A 16,933-nucleotide genomic window follows, 5' to 3' on the forward strand; every position below is an offset into this window, starting at 1 on the left:
AAATCTTTCAATTTCAGGACACATTTCAGTGAGCAACATTCATTAAATCCTGGATAGGCAAATGCATTTTTTTCTCAGTTGCCATAGTAACTCTCTCCAAGTTTTAAAGCCCAAGGGAGTGTCAACCACCAACTTTTCAATAATTATAAAATGGAAGGAATGGTCAACACATTCCAGGGTATGTTTTGCCATTGCATTATTTTTATCTTGTCTCATCATGCTATAATGTTCATAAATTCTTTGTTTTAATGGCCTTTCTGTCTTTCCTATACAGAATATGGGACATGATTTACATCTAGCTAAATAGACCCCCCCCCAAGTGTTGCAATCATATTTCCCTGTCAGAATATAATTTATTTTCCCTAAAGAGAAAGGGGAACCTACAGAAATGTATTTACAATAAGGGAATCTGCCACAAGTTCTCATGCCGTTATTCGGAACATAAGGTTTTATGTTCCTATTCAGTAAACCCTTTAAATTAGGACTTCTGAAAATAGTTTTAGGCTCCAAAGCCAACTTGTCTCTCAAATTCACATCTTCATTAATAAAGGTCCAATTTTTTTTAATCAAAATAGCCCTCAATTCTCTAGCATTTGAAAATACTGTAGTAAAGCTACTACTAAAATATGACTTGGCATTATTTACTGCTAGGCTTCTATTTAAATCCAAAAGTTGTTCAGGCATTTCCACTCCTTTATGTAAAATTGGTTGGAAATTACCTGTTTGCCTTTTTCTCCCTACTTCTATAATGATCTCATAGAGGGGTTGGGTACCCTCTATTTCAGAACATTTCTTTCAGATTCATACATTCCCCCTCAAAATCTGAATCCAGTGTAATAGTTTTTGCCGCCCTGACTACCTGTCCTTTCACAACGGCTCTCTTCTGGTGAAGGGGTTGATTACTACTGAAATGAAGGAAGTCATTACAATATGTTGGCTTATGGAAAATCTTGGCAATATATCTATTACTCACAATATCCTTAACACAGTAAAACATCTAAGTAGGCGATAGTTTTTGTTTCAAATTGGTATGTAAAATCCAAAAAAGGGGTCAAGTTAGTTTAGTTGTTTCTTTCGGCTTTTCCCAGTTAGGGGTCGCCACAGCGGAACTCCAGTCCTCTAATGATTGGCAGTTGATTTTTACGTGCCGAGTTGCCGGCCCTGACGCATAACCTTCAACGAAGGTACGCCCATTCACGCACATCTCCACACAGAAGACGCTCCAGCTGAGAATCGAACGGGATAACATCTTGCTGTGCGGCGACAACGCTACCACAGCACCACCACCGTGGACTTAGTATGCCCATGAAACTTTCAACCTCTGATAAATTACCTTTAAAAAGTAAGAACATATCATCCAAGTACCTTGGGTACCATTGGACTCTTGAGCTGAAAAATTCTTGTTTAAATAGGATTTGATTCTCCCAGTGGGCCATAACACAATTTGCAAAAGTGCCCCCACAAGGGGCCCCATCGCTACCCCTGTTTTTTGAAGAAACAACTCACCATCGAAAAGAAAATAATTACTACTCAAAATGAACTCTAATAGACAATGTCACGTAAATTGTCTTCTCCTGGTGCTCCCTTGCTTAACAGGAATTGCCTTGTCCAATCCAGTCCTGTGCTTTGTGTAATTACTGTACAGAGGTCTTTGACGTCAATCGTCAAAAAGTTGTAGATTGTTAACCGCTTCCAAAAACCCCACAAGCGTGTTTACATATTTGCCCCTCTGCAATAAGATATTTCTATAGAAGTCCACAAATTTAGCACAAGCATAAGATATGGAATTTCTTCCATCCATAAAAGCCTAAAACGTGGATTATTAACATTTTTATGTATTTTGGGAATCCCAAAAATAATAGGTGTAATGGGAGCAGGCATGTTCAGATAGTTGAACTCAATATCAACATATCCTTCCAGGAACAAGTAATTTATAGCATTTTTAAATCTCTGATAGACCCCATTCATCACGTTCAAAGACAAGTTCATATGCCACATTATCTAGCAAAACTTTTATTTTTACATTATAATTACCTTGGTTCATAAATATAAGGCCGCCCCCTTTATCTGGGAGCATTACCCTGATACCAGACATTCTAAAATCCATAATATTCTGAAATTCTGAGCGTGTTAAATTTTTTATCTATTGCTTCCTATTACAAGAATCCAACAGGTGCATAAAATTAGTTTTACAAGTTTTTTTCAAACAAGCTAATATTAGTTTGAATAGGAGGGATAAAATGCTAGAAACCCTGAAGTCTGCTAGAACTGGCAGGCTACTTCTTAATACAAATTGCAGATTTAATTTCCGTACATACAATTTCCAGTCCAGTAAAGAATTGGCTAAATTCCCTTTTGAACAGGGAACAAAACTAAGTCCCTTAGCCAGAGTTTCTGTTAATTCCGACTTTATGGCAATAGAAGTGCAATTGTAAATCTGAAAGTCACCTTTCCTGCTGTTCTAAAAACGACCACAGGTAGCAAGACAGTTCAAGAAGACAGAAATTAATCCAGAGAGACAAAATAAACCCAGACTGTAAAGGGACAATGTTGTAAGCGCTTTCGTCTCGCTTCTATGAGCAAGACGACTTCAGACAAACAGAACCTGTATAATATGCTGCTATTTAAGCTGCCACGTTTCCATCAATTAACATCTAAAAGCATAAGCTGATAAAATTTAAAATAATTTAAATATTAAATAGCTTAAAAGTATATAATATAAATACCAAAGACTGTATAACACTGACCAAGTGTAAACATACATGTTCAGAATGACCTTGTTATAAAACATTGTGCAAATTATATAAATAATTTCTTAAAGTGCAAAATGTAAAAATTCATTTAGAAAACAAAGACGAAGATGAGCAAAAACAAGCAAGGCCTGTTGCCCAGTGTTACTTAGGTTGTCAATTGACAAATGTAATATAAAAACATTTCTATTATTCATTAAGGTATGGAGAAATACAAAATGTATACAAAAATACACACAAGAAATCTGTACAAAAAATAATCTATGCAAAAAGTGAGCTATTATCTCTGCAAGCTCCTTAATTTTAAAACACAAGAGAAGGAACAGAAATCATTAATTCATGGTAGATTATAGGCATTCAACTTTATTTGCCATATTAATTGAGGAGTCCCCCCCCCCCCAAGGTCTTGCTCAATCTGGTCTATCACCCTGAAACAAACTGTGCTGGGGCTGTTCATGAATGTGCTTAGCTAAAGCATTCTCCAATTTTGACTTCCTGATACTATAAATATGCTCACATACTCTGTCTTTGAATCTATGATCTGTCTTACCAACGTAGAAGCAAGGGCAGAGATTACAAGTATCCAAATAGACCACCCCTTTAGTGGCACAACTGAATCTTTTGTTTATATGATATTTCCTGCACCTAATGGAAAAGGTATTGCCCACCTCCATAAATTTACACTGGGAGCAACTCTCGCATTTATACATGCCTGGAACTCTCATAACCGGGGTCTTACCCCTCTCTAACAAACTTTTGAGGTTCAACCTCCTTCTATACACAATTTTAGGTCTAGACCCAAGAACAGAACTGAGGTCTGTATCTGAACGAAGTACATTTCAACTTTTGTATAAAATTTGTTGCACAGTATTGGCGTCATTACTAAATGATGTGATAAAGGTCACACTAAATGGATTTACACTGTTTAATGGGTTCTGCTCAACTAAGGATGTCTGGGTATTATGGATAACATGCCTAGTTGAGAGGATTGGGGTAAATACACCATTATTTCTCTTATATTGCACTTCAAATATCAATTTTTCCTGCAGTTGACTAGGGTACCCACATTTCAAAAACATTCCCCTCAAAGTTTGACATTCTGCAAAAAATTCTTCATCAGAAACCATGCGAGCTGCCCTCACCAACTGTCCCTTAACAAAATATCTCTTTTGTTGGTAAAGGTGGCTACTGGTATAGTGGAGGAAGAAATTAGAATAGGTTGGTTTTCTATGAATCTTCGCTTTAAACAATTTGTTTGCCCTATCCTTCTATAATTCTGCATCCAAATATGTCATTCTTTCTGTACTTCAGCTATATGTAAAAGACAGAAAGTTCATAGAATCATTCAGTTTATAAACTTTGGGATGTCTTCAACTGCACCGTCAAACATAATGAACACACTGATTAAGCTAGAACTGTGCAAATTAATATGGCAAATAAAGTTGAATGCCTATAATCCACCAGGAGTTAATGATTTCTGTTCCTTATCTTGTATTTTAAAATTAAGGAGCTTGCAGAGATAATAGCCCACTTTTTGTATAGATTATTTTTTGTACAGGATTTCGTGTGTATTTTTGTATACATTTTTTATTTCTCCATACCTTAGTGAGTAATAGAAATGCTTTTATATTACACTTGTCAATTGACAACCTAAGTAACACTGGGCAACAGGCCTTGCTTGTTTTTGCTTGTCTGTTTTTGTTTGTTTTCTGAATTAATTGTTTTACATTTTGCACTTTAAGAAATTTATATAATTATTTGCACAATGTTTTATAACAAGGTCATTTTGAACATATACGTTTATACTTGGTCAGTTTTATACAGTCTTTGGTATGTATATTTATATACTTTTAATATTTAAATGATTCTAAAAGCTTTTGCTTTTAGATGTTAACTGATGGAAACGTGACAGCTTAAATAGCAGCATATTATACAGGTTCTGTTTGTCTGAAAAAGTCTTGCTGCTTATAGAAGCAGGACGAGAGCGCTTACAACATTGTCACTTCACAGTTTGTGTGGATTTATTTTGTCTCTGTGGATTAAATTCTGTCTTCTGGAAATGTCTTGCTACCTGTGGTCGTTTTTAGAACCTTTTCTGTTGTTGCAGATGCTGACACGGTGGAATGTTTAATTTAATCCATCAATAATGCCCCGCTCTGCTACCTCCTTCTCCGGTTTTGTTTCCTGGATGGTTTATTTCTCCTGCTGTTCCGTGAAGTGTTCGGATGGGTTTGTTGGCCATTCTGAAAACCCTGAGGTTCAGCTGCACCATTATTTTGAGTTTGCCAGTTACGGAGTCAGCCGTCCCAATTCTCCTAGGTGTTTATTCCCTCCTCATTGTCAATGCTTGCACATCTGGCAGATTTGTATTAATATCCATACTGTTTGTATTAGTCCATGAGGGACTGAGAAAAAAGTTATGTACTCACCATAACGTTTCATGTTTGTAGTCCATCTAGTCTTTCATTCTTACACCTGGGTTCAGAGCCGATCCTCTGCTCTGACTCAGCAATTCTCTAGCTCAAAGTCTTCTGGTTGGCTCGTGGCAAGGAGGTATTCCATCATGCACCGCTGACATATCCCAGATCTTGTTTGTTGCTAGTAGTAGGACTATAGAGGGAAAGAACAAACCATGGAGAAAGGTCTCAAACGTAGAGAGAAAGTAATTGTCTAAATTCCCCTAGGTCCTCAAAGGAGGGGGCAGGAGGGTGGGATAGTAAGAATGAAGGACGAGATGGACTACAAACATGGAACGTTATGGTGAGTACATAACTTCTTTATGTTCTGTAGTCCTATCTCGCCTTCATTCTTACACTTGGGACAGCATCCCTAGCACCTTTATCTTGGGTGGCTCAAGGGAAAATACTTCTGAGTACTGTGGAACCAAAGGACAATCTGTTACTGGAAGCCACATCCAACTTGTAATGAGTTATGAATGTATGAGGAGCAGCCCATGTTGCTGCTGCACTAATATTATCCATGGGAATTTTTGCTTGAAATGCCACCAATGTAGAAACAGATCTGGTAGAGTTTACTTTTACCTTAAAAGGGAAATCTTTGCCACTGGACGTATAAATGAATGAAATGTAAGTTGAAATCCAGTGTATTAAAGTAGGTTTCGAGACTGGTAAACCCTTTCTTGAATCTGAAAAGGAAATAAACAATTGGTCTGACCCAAATAAACAATTGGTCTGACCCTCTGAAACTCTTGGTTCTATGGAGATAGAATTGTAGTTGTCTATTAACGTCAACCTGGCGAAATTTGTATTCTGCCTTATTAGAAAAATTTGGGAAAAAGACAAGTAGTTCAATGGACTGATTAATATTAGCCTGAGAAGAGACCTTAGGAACAATTGAAGGATTGGTCCGCAAAGAAACCCTGTCTCTGTGGAATACCAAATAAGGCGGCCTAATAGAGAGGGCTTGAAGTTCTGATACCCTCCTTGCAGACGTGATTGGCTAGTAAAAAAATAGTTTTCCATGAAAGGAATTTGAGATTGCACATTGCTGGCGGTTAAAAGGGAGGCAAAGTTTTTGAAGGACAAAATTCAAATTCCAAGGAGCCACAGGGTCCATGACAGGGGTTCTCAATAATGTGGCCCACTTAAGAAAGGATCTGCACAATATATGCGCCATAAGGTTAGGATCATTAGCCAAATGGAACGTAGAAATAGCTGCCAGTTGAACTTTTATAGTGGCAGCAGCTGAACCTTGATGGAACAGTTGTGTGAGAAACTCCAAAATCACAGAGATAGGGGCTGTATAAGGAACAAGGTTTCTATTGCGCGCCCAAAAGGAAAACCTTTTCCACTTACTGGCGTAAATCTTTCTAGTTGAAGGATTGTGAGAAGTCAGAATATGTACAACGTTGGGAGAAAAGTCGTGAAGCCTGATAGGGATGGAATCGGAGCAGCCACGCTGTCAAATTGAGGGTGTGGAGAGAAGGATGGAACACCCATGCGCGTCAGTAAATCTGGCACTGTGTCCAGAATCCAAGGTTCTTCCATTAGGTGAGGCTTGATGAAGGGGAACCAAATCTATGAGGCCAGTAAGGAGCAATGAGGATCATCTGGCTTCTCAAGGATTTTGCTTTCTGAATGACCTTTGATATCAGAGGAAAGGTGGGAAGGCATAGAGAAGCCCAGAAGGCCAATCGTGAATGAGTGTCTCTCTGGGTGTCTCCCCTTTTGGGGGGGGGGGGGTCAAGGTGAAGTAGTTGCTGCATTTGGTATTCAGACGGGTGGCGAAGAGATCACAGCAAGGCTGACCATCTGCGAAAAATCTGTTCCGCGATGTGTGGGTTCAGAGACCACTTGTGAGGCATAACAATCGCCCTGCTGAGCCTGTCGGCTATCACATTGGTTTTTGCCGGAATGTGCATTGCGACCAGAAAATGTTAGGAAGACACTACCCACTCCCAAACTTGAAGGGCCTCTCTGCATAGGGGGTAAGATTTGGTCCCTCCTTGTTTATGTACCATACCACTGACATTGTCCGAGTGAATCGCAATAGACCCTAGAGGGAGAAAGCCGTTAAGTGCTTGCAACGCTAGAAGCACTGCTCTCATTTCCAGGACATTGATATGCAAATGAGCCTTTGTGTTCCTGCCACGTGCCTTGGACTGTTCTCCCTAGATAATGCCCCCCCCCCCCATCGGAGAGGCATCCGTGGTCACGGTGATGACTGGGTGAGACGGAACAAACGATCTGCCTGTGGTCAGCTGGCTGGACTGGGTCCACCAATGAAGACCCTGCTTGCAAGAATCTGTTATCAGGATGGGGTGAGAAAAAGGTAGTTGCTGTAGAAACCACTGGGCGAAAAGTAACCACTGCAGAACCCACATGTGCAGCCTGGCTAATGGGACTAATGTTTTCATGGAGGCCATCGTCTAACAATTTGAGTACTGTCTTTGCTTTCCGCAGTGGAAGTAGACTCCAAATTTGTTGCCTGAGATTCTGGACTCTATGGGGAGGTAAGACCTCATTGTGACGGTATTTATTTCTGCGCCAATGAAATTCACATGCTGAGAGGGCGATAATGCACATTTTTGCCAGTTTATTGTAATTCCTAGCTGCAAGCAAGTCATAATGGTGGCGTCCCTGGCCTGTAATAGTAGATGCCTGGTGGTGGCAGTCAGGAGCCAGTCGTCCAGGTACGGAAACACTTGGAATTTAAGACGTCTCCAGTAAGCCGTTACCACTGCCATGCATTTGAACACCCTGGGGGCTGTGGTGAGACTAAAGGGCAGGGTGCGAAATTGGTATAGACTGGCCCCTAGCCGGAAGCGTAAGTGACTCCTTGATGTTCTTGTCCATTTTGATGTGGTAGTACGCATCTTGGAGATCTATCGACCACATCCAAACATCTTTCCCTAACAGCGGGAGTATCGATTGTAACGTGACCATTCGGAACTTGGACTTCTTGACTGATTCATTCAACTTGCTGAGATCCAAGATGGGTCTCCAATCCCCTGTTCGTTTGGGCACAAAAAAGAATCTGGAGTAAGTCCCTAATCCTACTTTGTCTGCAGTCTCCTACTTTGTCTGTCTCTTTGAGCAACTTTTGGATTTCTACAGTTGCTAAATTCCCTGTGATTGGGTGGAACATCCGGGATTCTTCTGGTCTGAGGAGGAGTGAAAGAAGGGAATACAGTATCCTCTGGTAATTATCCTTTGCAAGCACTTGTCTTGTATGATGTCACGCCAGGCTTCTGGGTACAAAGATGTACGTCCCCCAACTGGCTCCAGAGATGCACAGTCGGGCCTCCTTTCAGGAGCGCTAGTAGGGATGAACCACGAAAGGAATCACGGTCTCCCTGGTTCTGCAAGCCTCCCCTGCATCTAGGGTGACATCTACCATTATTTTCCTCCTCCTCTGCCTCTGGAGAAGGAATCACCCTGTGCGTCCTGGAAAAACCTCTGAGACTTTTTAAACCACATCTTTCTCTGCACTTTGGGTTAGGGTCTAGAAGGAACGGAAAAATTGACTCCCACGGCAGACAGGGTTTTCCCGTACTGTTTGCACCTGGCGAGTGCGTCCTTTACCTTAGGTCCAAACGAGGATCCATCAAAGGGGGCGTTGGTAAATGTAGACTTAAAGGCCTCCGCACAATTACAGGAAAGCATCCAGGAGTGCCTCCTAAGAGAAACTCCTGAACCCGCTGCCCTACTCACTCCATCCGCTGCATAAGATATCAGCCTCATGGAAGAGTTAACAGAATTTAAGGTAGACATCTGTGCGTTAAGCTCATCAGATACCGCTTCAGATACGTTATCTTGGAGAGTATCTCCTAGCTCTTTCAGGAGATCTCTCTGGAGCCTAGTGAAATGAGAAAGGTAGTTCAGCGATCTGTGTGTAAAAGCCACTGAAGAAAAGACATGCTTCCTGTACCTGTCCATCGTTCGAGATTCCTTGTTCGGTGGATGGATTGTGGAGGAAGTTTCAGCAATTTCCTTTTTGGTGGCTGCTGCCACCACCATGGCATCTACTGGCACGCCTTTGGTGAGAAAATCTTTGTTCTGGGTTGCTGATAGGAATTTATTAGGTCTTCTAGGAACTGGTTCCACAGTATCAGGAGATTCCCACACCTTTTGACTCACTAGATCCAAATGTTCGAAAGGTGGAAATACCCAAGAGGCGTAGGGTTGAGACCCGAAAGCCTTCAGGTACACTGACTCCTCATCAGAAGGGGAGGTGGAGGGCCAGCCACCTCTCTGTTTCAGGATCTCAAATATCTACGAATGATATTGGAGAACGACCTGGGGGACCCTTCTGAATCCTCGAGGTCAGTGTCTTGATGTAATGGACTCATTGGGGGAGTCAACATGCTTCCTCTAACAAGTTTTTTTTTCAGAGGGGGCTCCTCAGAAGAATATTCTGGGGAGGTCTCGGAAGACTGGGGACCACTCATGGAGGGTTCCTGAGGCTGCGAGTCTCCGCTGTGTTGTATGAGAGAAGGTGCTGAGACTGTGGTTGGCTCTTTGGTGGAAGAGTGTCGGTGTTCCTAGTTGGAATTGAAGATTTGGACAGAACACTCATCAGCTCGAAGGCCGACCCCCTCAGCTCCGAGGACGCCCCCCCCCCCCTCACTCCGAAGGAGCAGAGGCAGTCCTCGGTACTGAGGAGATAGGCACCGAGACAGACGTGGGCTCTGAACTCACCTGAGCCAAAGCACTGAGAGGTAAGCTCGGAACTGAAGTTCGGGTCCAAGCACCCCCCTCGGGCCCGACCGGACGGCATAGGACCCTAGACCCCGCGGATGGTACCAAAGGAGTCAGAGTGAATATCGGAACAGAGAGGCCCACAGAGGTAACTGGAACTGACCTTTCCACAGCAGGTGGCACCATCTCTGGCTCAGAAGCGCCGGAGTGGCTCGGAGGAGGAATGGTGGGAGGGTGTATGGGCTCAGTAGGCTCCGCAGCCGAAAGTAAATTTGCCAGTGCCAATGTCTTCAGGAGTCTGGGCACTACTCTTTCGATGTCCTCATCAGAAAGGCTCCTAGAGGACCTGAAGGATAAAGTGGGGGATCTAGACCGCTGAAAAATTGGCGATCTGAGTGTCAGAGAAACCGGACGAAGTTCAGCTGACCAGCTCCGAGACACCAATTCAGATATCAGCTCCTTAACCTTTGGAACCAAAACTGATTGTTCCACAGCAATCTTCTCTGTTGGCACCAAAACCAAAGGAGCCAAAGCGAAAGTAGTCTATTTAGAAATGTTCTCTGGCAGCTCCGACACCGAGTGAGTGGGAGAGACTGCCTTTTTGTAGGTTTAGCTTTGTCTTTTTTAGAAGACGGTGACTTAGAACTAGAGGAGTAGGAAGAAGCCAACTCTTCCTCAAAGGAATGCTTTAAGAGGCCTTTCAAAATAAGTTTGTTCTTTCTCTCGAAGGACTTGAGGACTAAAAGCATGGCAAAAGGAGCAAGATTCTTGAAGGTGAATAGCACCTAAGCAGTATACGCAAACAGTATGCCCATCTGTCAGGGACATTTTTTGGGGCGCATTTGCTACATTTTTTAAACCCAGAGGGCTTGTGGTCTTTCAAGTCTTTAGAAAAATCTGAAACCAATACTAATATCTAAGACAGACAGAAAAAAACAAGTAACCGTGACTAGTGTCAAAAACAAAACAGGAACTACCTCTAAATTAAACAGTTAGCCCTGTGGTAAAAGATTGACAGAGGACTAGGTCCTCTAACTTAAACAAGCCTAGCCCTAGAGGAAGAAACACACGACAGAGGACTAGGTCCTCTAACTTAAGCGGGCCTAGCCCTGAAGGAAGGAAGAAAGCACGAGTGACAGACCAAGGACTAGGTCCCCTAACGTAAACAGGCCTAGCCCTTGGTGAAAGGATAGCTTTGAAAAAGGAAAACAATTAAGCAAAGCCCAAATAGCAAATAAAACCATCAGCGAGTGCAAGGATACAACGAAACAGGCCTGCGGAAGACGGCCAATAAAAAATAGCAGAAACACAGCAAACAATGCAACACAAGGTCTTCAACAGACACCAGACTATAAATGAAATACTAAATCAACTGAATACAACTTTTTTAAACACACTAAATCGAGTAATAAGAAAAAATATTCCACTCAACCACGGCCAAATAGCAGCACTTTTGAACTAGAGTGGCAAACGAGATCTCAGATATGTCAGCGGTGCATGATGGGATACCTCCTTGGCACGAGCCAACCAGAAGACTGAGCTAGAGAATTGCTGAGTCGGAGTCGAAGATCGGCTCTAAACCCAAGTGTAAGAATGAAGGCGAGATAGGACTACAGAACATAAGCAGTTTGTTGTGAAGGGGTTGGGGGAGGATAAGCAGTTCCTGCCTCACATTCTCTTCTATCCCTCTCCAACTTTTTGGACTTCATTTTATGATGGTAGATTCTATGCTGCTGTAAATGTGGCAAAAGTCACTCTATATCTTGGAAAGTTCACATCCATTTTGATTTTCTGTTCAATATTAACCAAATTGGCTTTTAGGATATCCATCTGCATGAAATAGTGCTCAACTAAACATTCCAAAAACTCGATCCCTTGTTTGTCAGAAAGTTTTATCAGCTCAAGAAGAAAGGGAGAGTTTTGGATTAAGCCGTTTGGGTATTGCCACTGTCTTAGTACTCAGGGAATGTGTTGCCTCTGTATGCATTCCCTGAGGTAGGTGACCTCTAATTGTAATGTTTTATATTTCATATTTCATAAGTTTTCTCAATCCCTCATGGACCAATACAAACAGTATGGACATTAATACAAATCTACCAGATGTACAAGCATTGACAGACAAGGAGGAGGGAATAAACAACCAGAAGAATTGGGACAGCTGACTACATAACTGGCAAACTCAAAATACTGGTGCAGCTGAACCTCAGGGTTTTTAGAATGGCCAACGAACCCATCCAAACACTTCACGGAACAACAGGGGAAATCAACAATCCAGGAAACCGACCCGGAGAAGGAGGTAGCAGAGCGGGGCATTATTAACTGATTAAATGAAGCGTTCCAACGTGTCAGCCTCTGCAACAACAGGAAAGGTGACTTTCAGATTTACAATTACACTTCTACTGTCAAAGTCCGAATTAACAGAAACTCTGGCTAAGGGACTAGGTTTTGTTCCTTGTTCAAAAGGGAATTTGGCCAATTCTTTCTGGACTTGAGACTATGTATGGAGATTAAATCTGCAATTTTTATTAGGAAATAGCCTGCCAGTTCTAGCAGACTTCAGGGTTTCTAGCACTTTTAACCTTCCTATTCAAACTAGTATTAGCTTGTTTGGAAAAACTTGTGAAAATTATTTTAGGCATCTGTTAGATTCTTGCAATAGGAAGCAAAATATAAAAAACTTAACACACTCAGATTTTCAGATAATGGATTTGAGAATGTCTGGTATCAGGGTAATGCTCCCAGATAAAGGGGGCGGCCTTGTATTTATGAAACAAGGTGATTATAATGTAAAAATGAACGTTTTGCTAGATAATGTGGCATACAGACACGTGTCTTTGAACGAGATAAATGGGGACTATCAGATATTTAAAAATGTTATAAATTACTTGCTTCTGGAAGGATATATTGATATTGATGAGTTCAACTATCTGAACATGCCTGCACCCATTATACCTATGCTTTTGGGATTACAAAAATACATAAAAATATTATTAATCCACCTTTTAGGCCTATTATTGATGGAAGAAATTCCAGATCGTACGCTTGTGCTAAATTTGTGGATTTTAAACTAAAGAAGTATCTTATTACAGAGGGGCAAATATGTAAAGACTCTTGGGAGTTTTTGGAAGCGGTTAACAATTTGGAGTTTAACCAACACTACAACTTTCTGAAGGTTGACATCAAAGACCTCTCTACAATAATTCCACAAAGCACAGGACTGGATTGGACAAGGGAATTCCTACTATGCAAAGGAGCACCAGGAGAAGAGATTGACTTGACATTAAGTCTATTAGATCTCATTTTGAGTAATATTTTCTTTTTGGTGGAGAGTTGTTTCTTAAAAAAACGGGTAGTGATGGGGTCCCCTTGTGGGGGCACTTTTGCAAATTGTGTTATGGCCCACTGGGAGAATCAAATCCTATTTAAACAAGATTTTTTCAGCTCAAGAGTCCAATGGGTACACAAGGTACCTGGACGATATGTTCTTACTTTTTAAAGGTAATTTATCAGAGGTTGAAAATTTCATGGGTATACTAACTTGACCCCTTTTTTGGATTTTACATACCAATCTAAAACAAAAACTGTCGCCTACTTTGACAATTTGCTGGATAAAGATATTGTGAATAATATATGGCCAAGATTGTCCATAAGCCAACATATTTTAATGACTTCCTTCATTTCAGTAGTAATCTCCCCCCTTCACCAGAAGAGAGCCATTGTGAAAGGACAGGTAGTTAAGGCGGCAAAAATTATTACACTGGATTCAGATTTTGAGGGGGGAAATGTATGAATCTGAAAGAAATGTTCTCAAATAGAGGGTACCCAACTCCTCTGGTGGATGAGATTATAGAAGTAGGGAGAAAAAGGCAAACAGGTAATTTCCAACCAATTTTACATAAAGGAATAGAAAGGCCTAAGCAACTTTTGGATTTAAATAGAAGCCTTACAGTAAATAATGCTAAGTCAAATTTTAGTAGTAGCTTTACTACAGTATTTTCAAATGATGCTAGAGAATTGAGGGCTATTATGATAAAAAAAAAAAATGGACCTTTATTAATGAAGATGTGAATTTGAGAGACAAGTTGGCTTTGGAGCCTAAAATTACTTATAGAAGAGGCCCTAATTTAAAGGATTTACTGAATCATCATCTGCTTTCGGCTGTTCCCGTTAGGGGTCGCCACAGCAGATCATCCGTTTCCATTTCTTCCTATCCTCTGCATCTTGCTCTTTCACACCAACCACCTGCATGTCCTCTCTCACCACATCCATAAACCTCATCTTAGGCCTTCCTCTTTTCCTGTTACCAGGTAGCTTCATCCTTAGCATCCCTCCTCAGCACATGTCCAAACCAACATAATCATGCCTTTCTGGCTTTGTCTCCAAACCTTCCAACCTGGGCTGACCCTCTAATATACTTATTCCTAATCCTGTCCACCCTCGTCACACCCAGTGCAAATCTTAACATCTTTAATTCTGCCACATCCAGCTCAAACTCCTGCCTTTTTGTCAATGCCACTGTCTCCAACCCATATAACATAGCTGGTCTCACTACCCTCTTGTACACCTTCCTTTTCACTCTTACAGGTACTCGTCTGTCACATAACACTCCTGACACTCTTCTCCACCCACTCCATCCTGTCCGAACTGTCTTCTTCACCTCTCTTCCACACTCACCGTTACTCTGAACTATTGACCCCAAGTATTTAAACTCATCCACCTTCGCCACCTCTACTCCTTGCATCCTCACCATTCCTCTATCCTCCCTCTCATTCACACACATATATTCTGTCTTCGTCCTGCTGACCTTCATTCCTCTTCTCTCTAGAGCACAGCTCTTTACTGAATAGGAACATAAAACCTTATGTTCTGAATAACGGCATGAGAAAGTGTGGCAGATGCCCTTATTGTAAATACATTTCTGTAGGTTCCCCCTTCTCTTTAGGGAAAATAAATTATATTCTGACAGGGAAATATGACTGCAACACTCAGGGCATTGTCTGTTTAGCTAGATGTAAATCATGCCCCATATTCTATATAGGAAAGACGGAAAGGCAATTAAAACAAAGAATTTATGAACATTATAGCATGGGCGACCGTTGCTCTACACCAATAATCAACTCCTCCCAGGTTAGATCTGATCACAAGCTAATCACCTTGGAAATCCACATCCCTCCCACCCCCCCCCCCCCAACAAAGGTAACCACCATGAAAAACTTCTCCAAAGCTAACTTTGGGCTCCTACAACAGAGGTGGCTGACTTCATGGTGCCCATGCAAATGGAGAAAAGTTGCATGACCGCTAAATCATACACCAATGCACTGTAAGAACACGTACACAAATGCATGGATCTCACCATACCCAATAGAACTAAGGTGATCTCCTCAAAAAAGGAAGCCAATGTGGGTGTCCCCTGCCACAAACAAACTCTACAACAGGAGGAGGAAACTGATGTGGAATAAAGTGTAGTCCCAAGACTGGAAAAACTCCCTTATCAGCCTCAACAAAAGGTTGAGATCCCTCATCAAATCCTCTAAAGCTAGCTATGAAAACAGAATTGCAGCAGATAGTAAAGACAACTACAAGGCCTTCTATAGTTATGTGAAGAATCTCCATGGCAATACCCAGATTTGCTCTGAGCTACTGCACAATGGTATCGCCTATACCGAGCCAACAGATATTGCAAATATATTGGCGGATAGATTCAGTGCTAACTGTACCCCTCCCCCCACCCCAAAGGACCAATCACAATACCAGTAGATTTCCAGGCACCCAGTATTACAGCTGCACAGGTTAAAACAGCCGTGTTCAAGGCCAAAAATACAGCTTCTATGGGACCCAACGGTATCCCTGGTGTTCTACGTGAACTGGCACCTCACCTGTGTGCCCTGTTCAATCATAGCCTCACCTCAGGCTTTGTCCCTACTGAATGGTGCACTGCTACAGTCATTCCTCTCCACAAAGGAGGCCAACTACAGACCCCAGGAACTATCACTCCATTAGCCTAACGAGTCTGATATGCAAAGCTATGGCACACAATCATGGACCTAATAAACAAGGATAAAGGGAATCTCCAAACTCTGGATCCTACACAGTTTGGTTTTGTGAAGGGTAGATCATGCCTGCTCAACTTGGTCGACTTCTTTGAGTCAGTCACTTGAGCTGTGGATAAAAGTAAGGTGGTTCATACAGCCTACCTTTATCTGGCCAAGGCCTTTGATACCATTCCCCCACTCGGGAATCATAGAAAAACTTACTAAGCTAGGCATCAACCCCTATATCACTAGGTGGGCTGCAAACTGGCTCACAGATACAACCCACAGTGTGAAAGCAGCGGACTCCAAGTCAGAATGTCGACCAGTCACGAGTGGAGTCCCACAGGGTTCGGTCCTGGGTCCCCTCCTGTTTGGTATCGACTTCTCTTAAGTACAGGCCAACATGAAGGGATTCTGGCGACAAAGGTTGCAGATTGCAAGTTGGGAGCTATTAACTCCCCAAGTGATGCTGACATCCTGCAGAAAGGCCTCAATGAGACAGACTGGTGTCAGAACCATGGCCTTAAGCTCAATGCCAAAAAAGTGTGTCTTCATCCCCTTTGGGGAAAACCTGGTTCCCTTGAATTACCACACTGATGGTAGTCCACTGAACACAGAAGGGATTTTAAGAGATCTGGGAACACAGGTTGACAGCAACCCCTCTTTTGACCACCACGTTGCCACTGTGGTCAGGAAGTCCTATGTGGGACATCTCATTACGAAGGGTTTTGCATCCAGGAAGAAAGAGGTCATTGTCTCCCTCTACTCTTCCCTCATTAGACCAATAATAGAGTACAATGCCCCATTTGGCATGTACATCACTAGACACCTGCAACAGGTCTATATTATAATCTCGAAAGTTTAACAGTTCGAATACATAAACATCAAACTGTATGCATCGAACTATTAAACAATCGAATCCTGATAAAAATATTTTTAAACCCCCCCCCCCAAAAAAAAAAAAAAAAAAAAACTAATGAGTGTAGGCAGG

The 16,933-nt window shown here is 41.8% G+C and overlaps 1 protein-coding gene across 1 annotated transcript in view; it reads right to left on the reverse strand.

Moving 5' to 3' along the window:
* Window positions 1–12,233: 12,233 nt before the first annotated feature.
* LOC122795057 (PC-esterase domain-containing protein 1A-like) overlaps window positions 12,234–16,933 on the reverse strand; it is a 239,306-nt gene continuing 234,606 nt past the window's right edge. Inside the window, exon 6 of the mRNA XM_044063633.1 lies at window positions 12,234–12,404. Coding sequence (XP_043919568.1) covers window positions 12,234–12,404 — 171 coding nt within the window. The remainder of the gene's footprint in view (window positions 12,405–16,933) is intronic.

The sequence above is a fragment of the Protopterus annectens genome, chromosome 2.part1 (assembly GCF_019279795.1).
Source record: "Protopterus annectens isolate FY-2018-M chromosome 2.part1, PAN1.0, whole genome shotgun sequence".
NCBI lineage: Eukaryota > Metazoa > Chordata > Ceratodontiformes > Protopteridae > Protopterus > Protopterus annectens.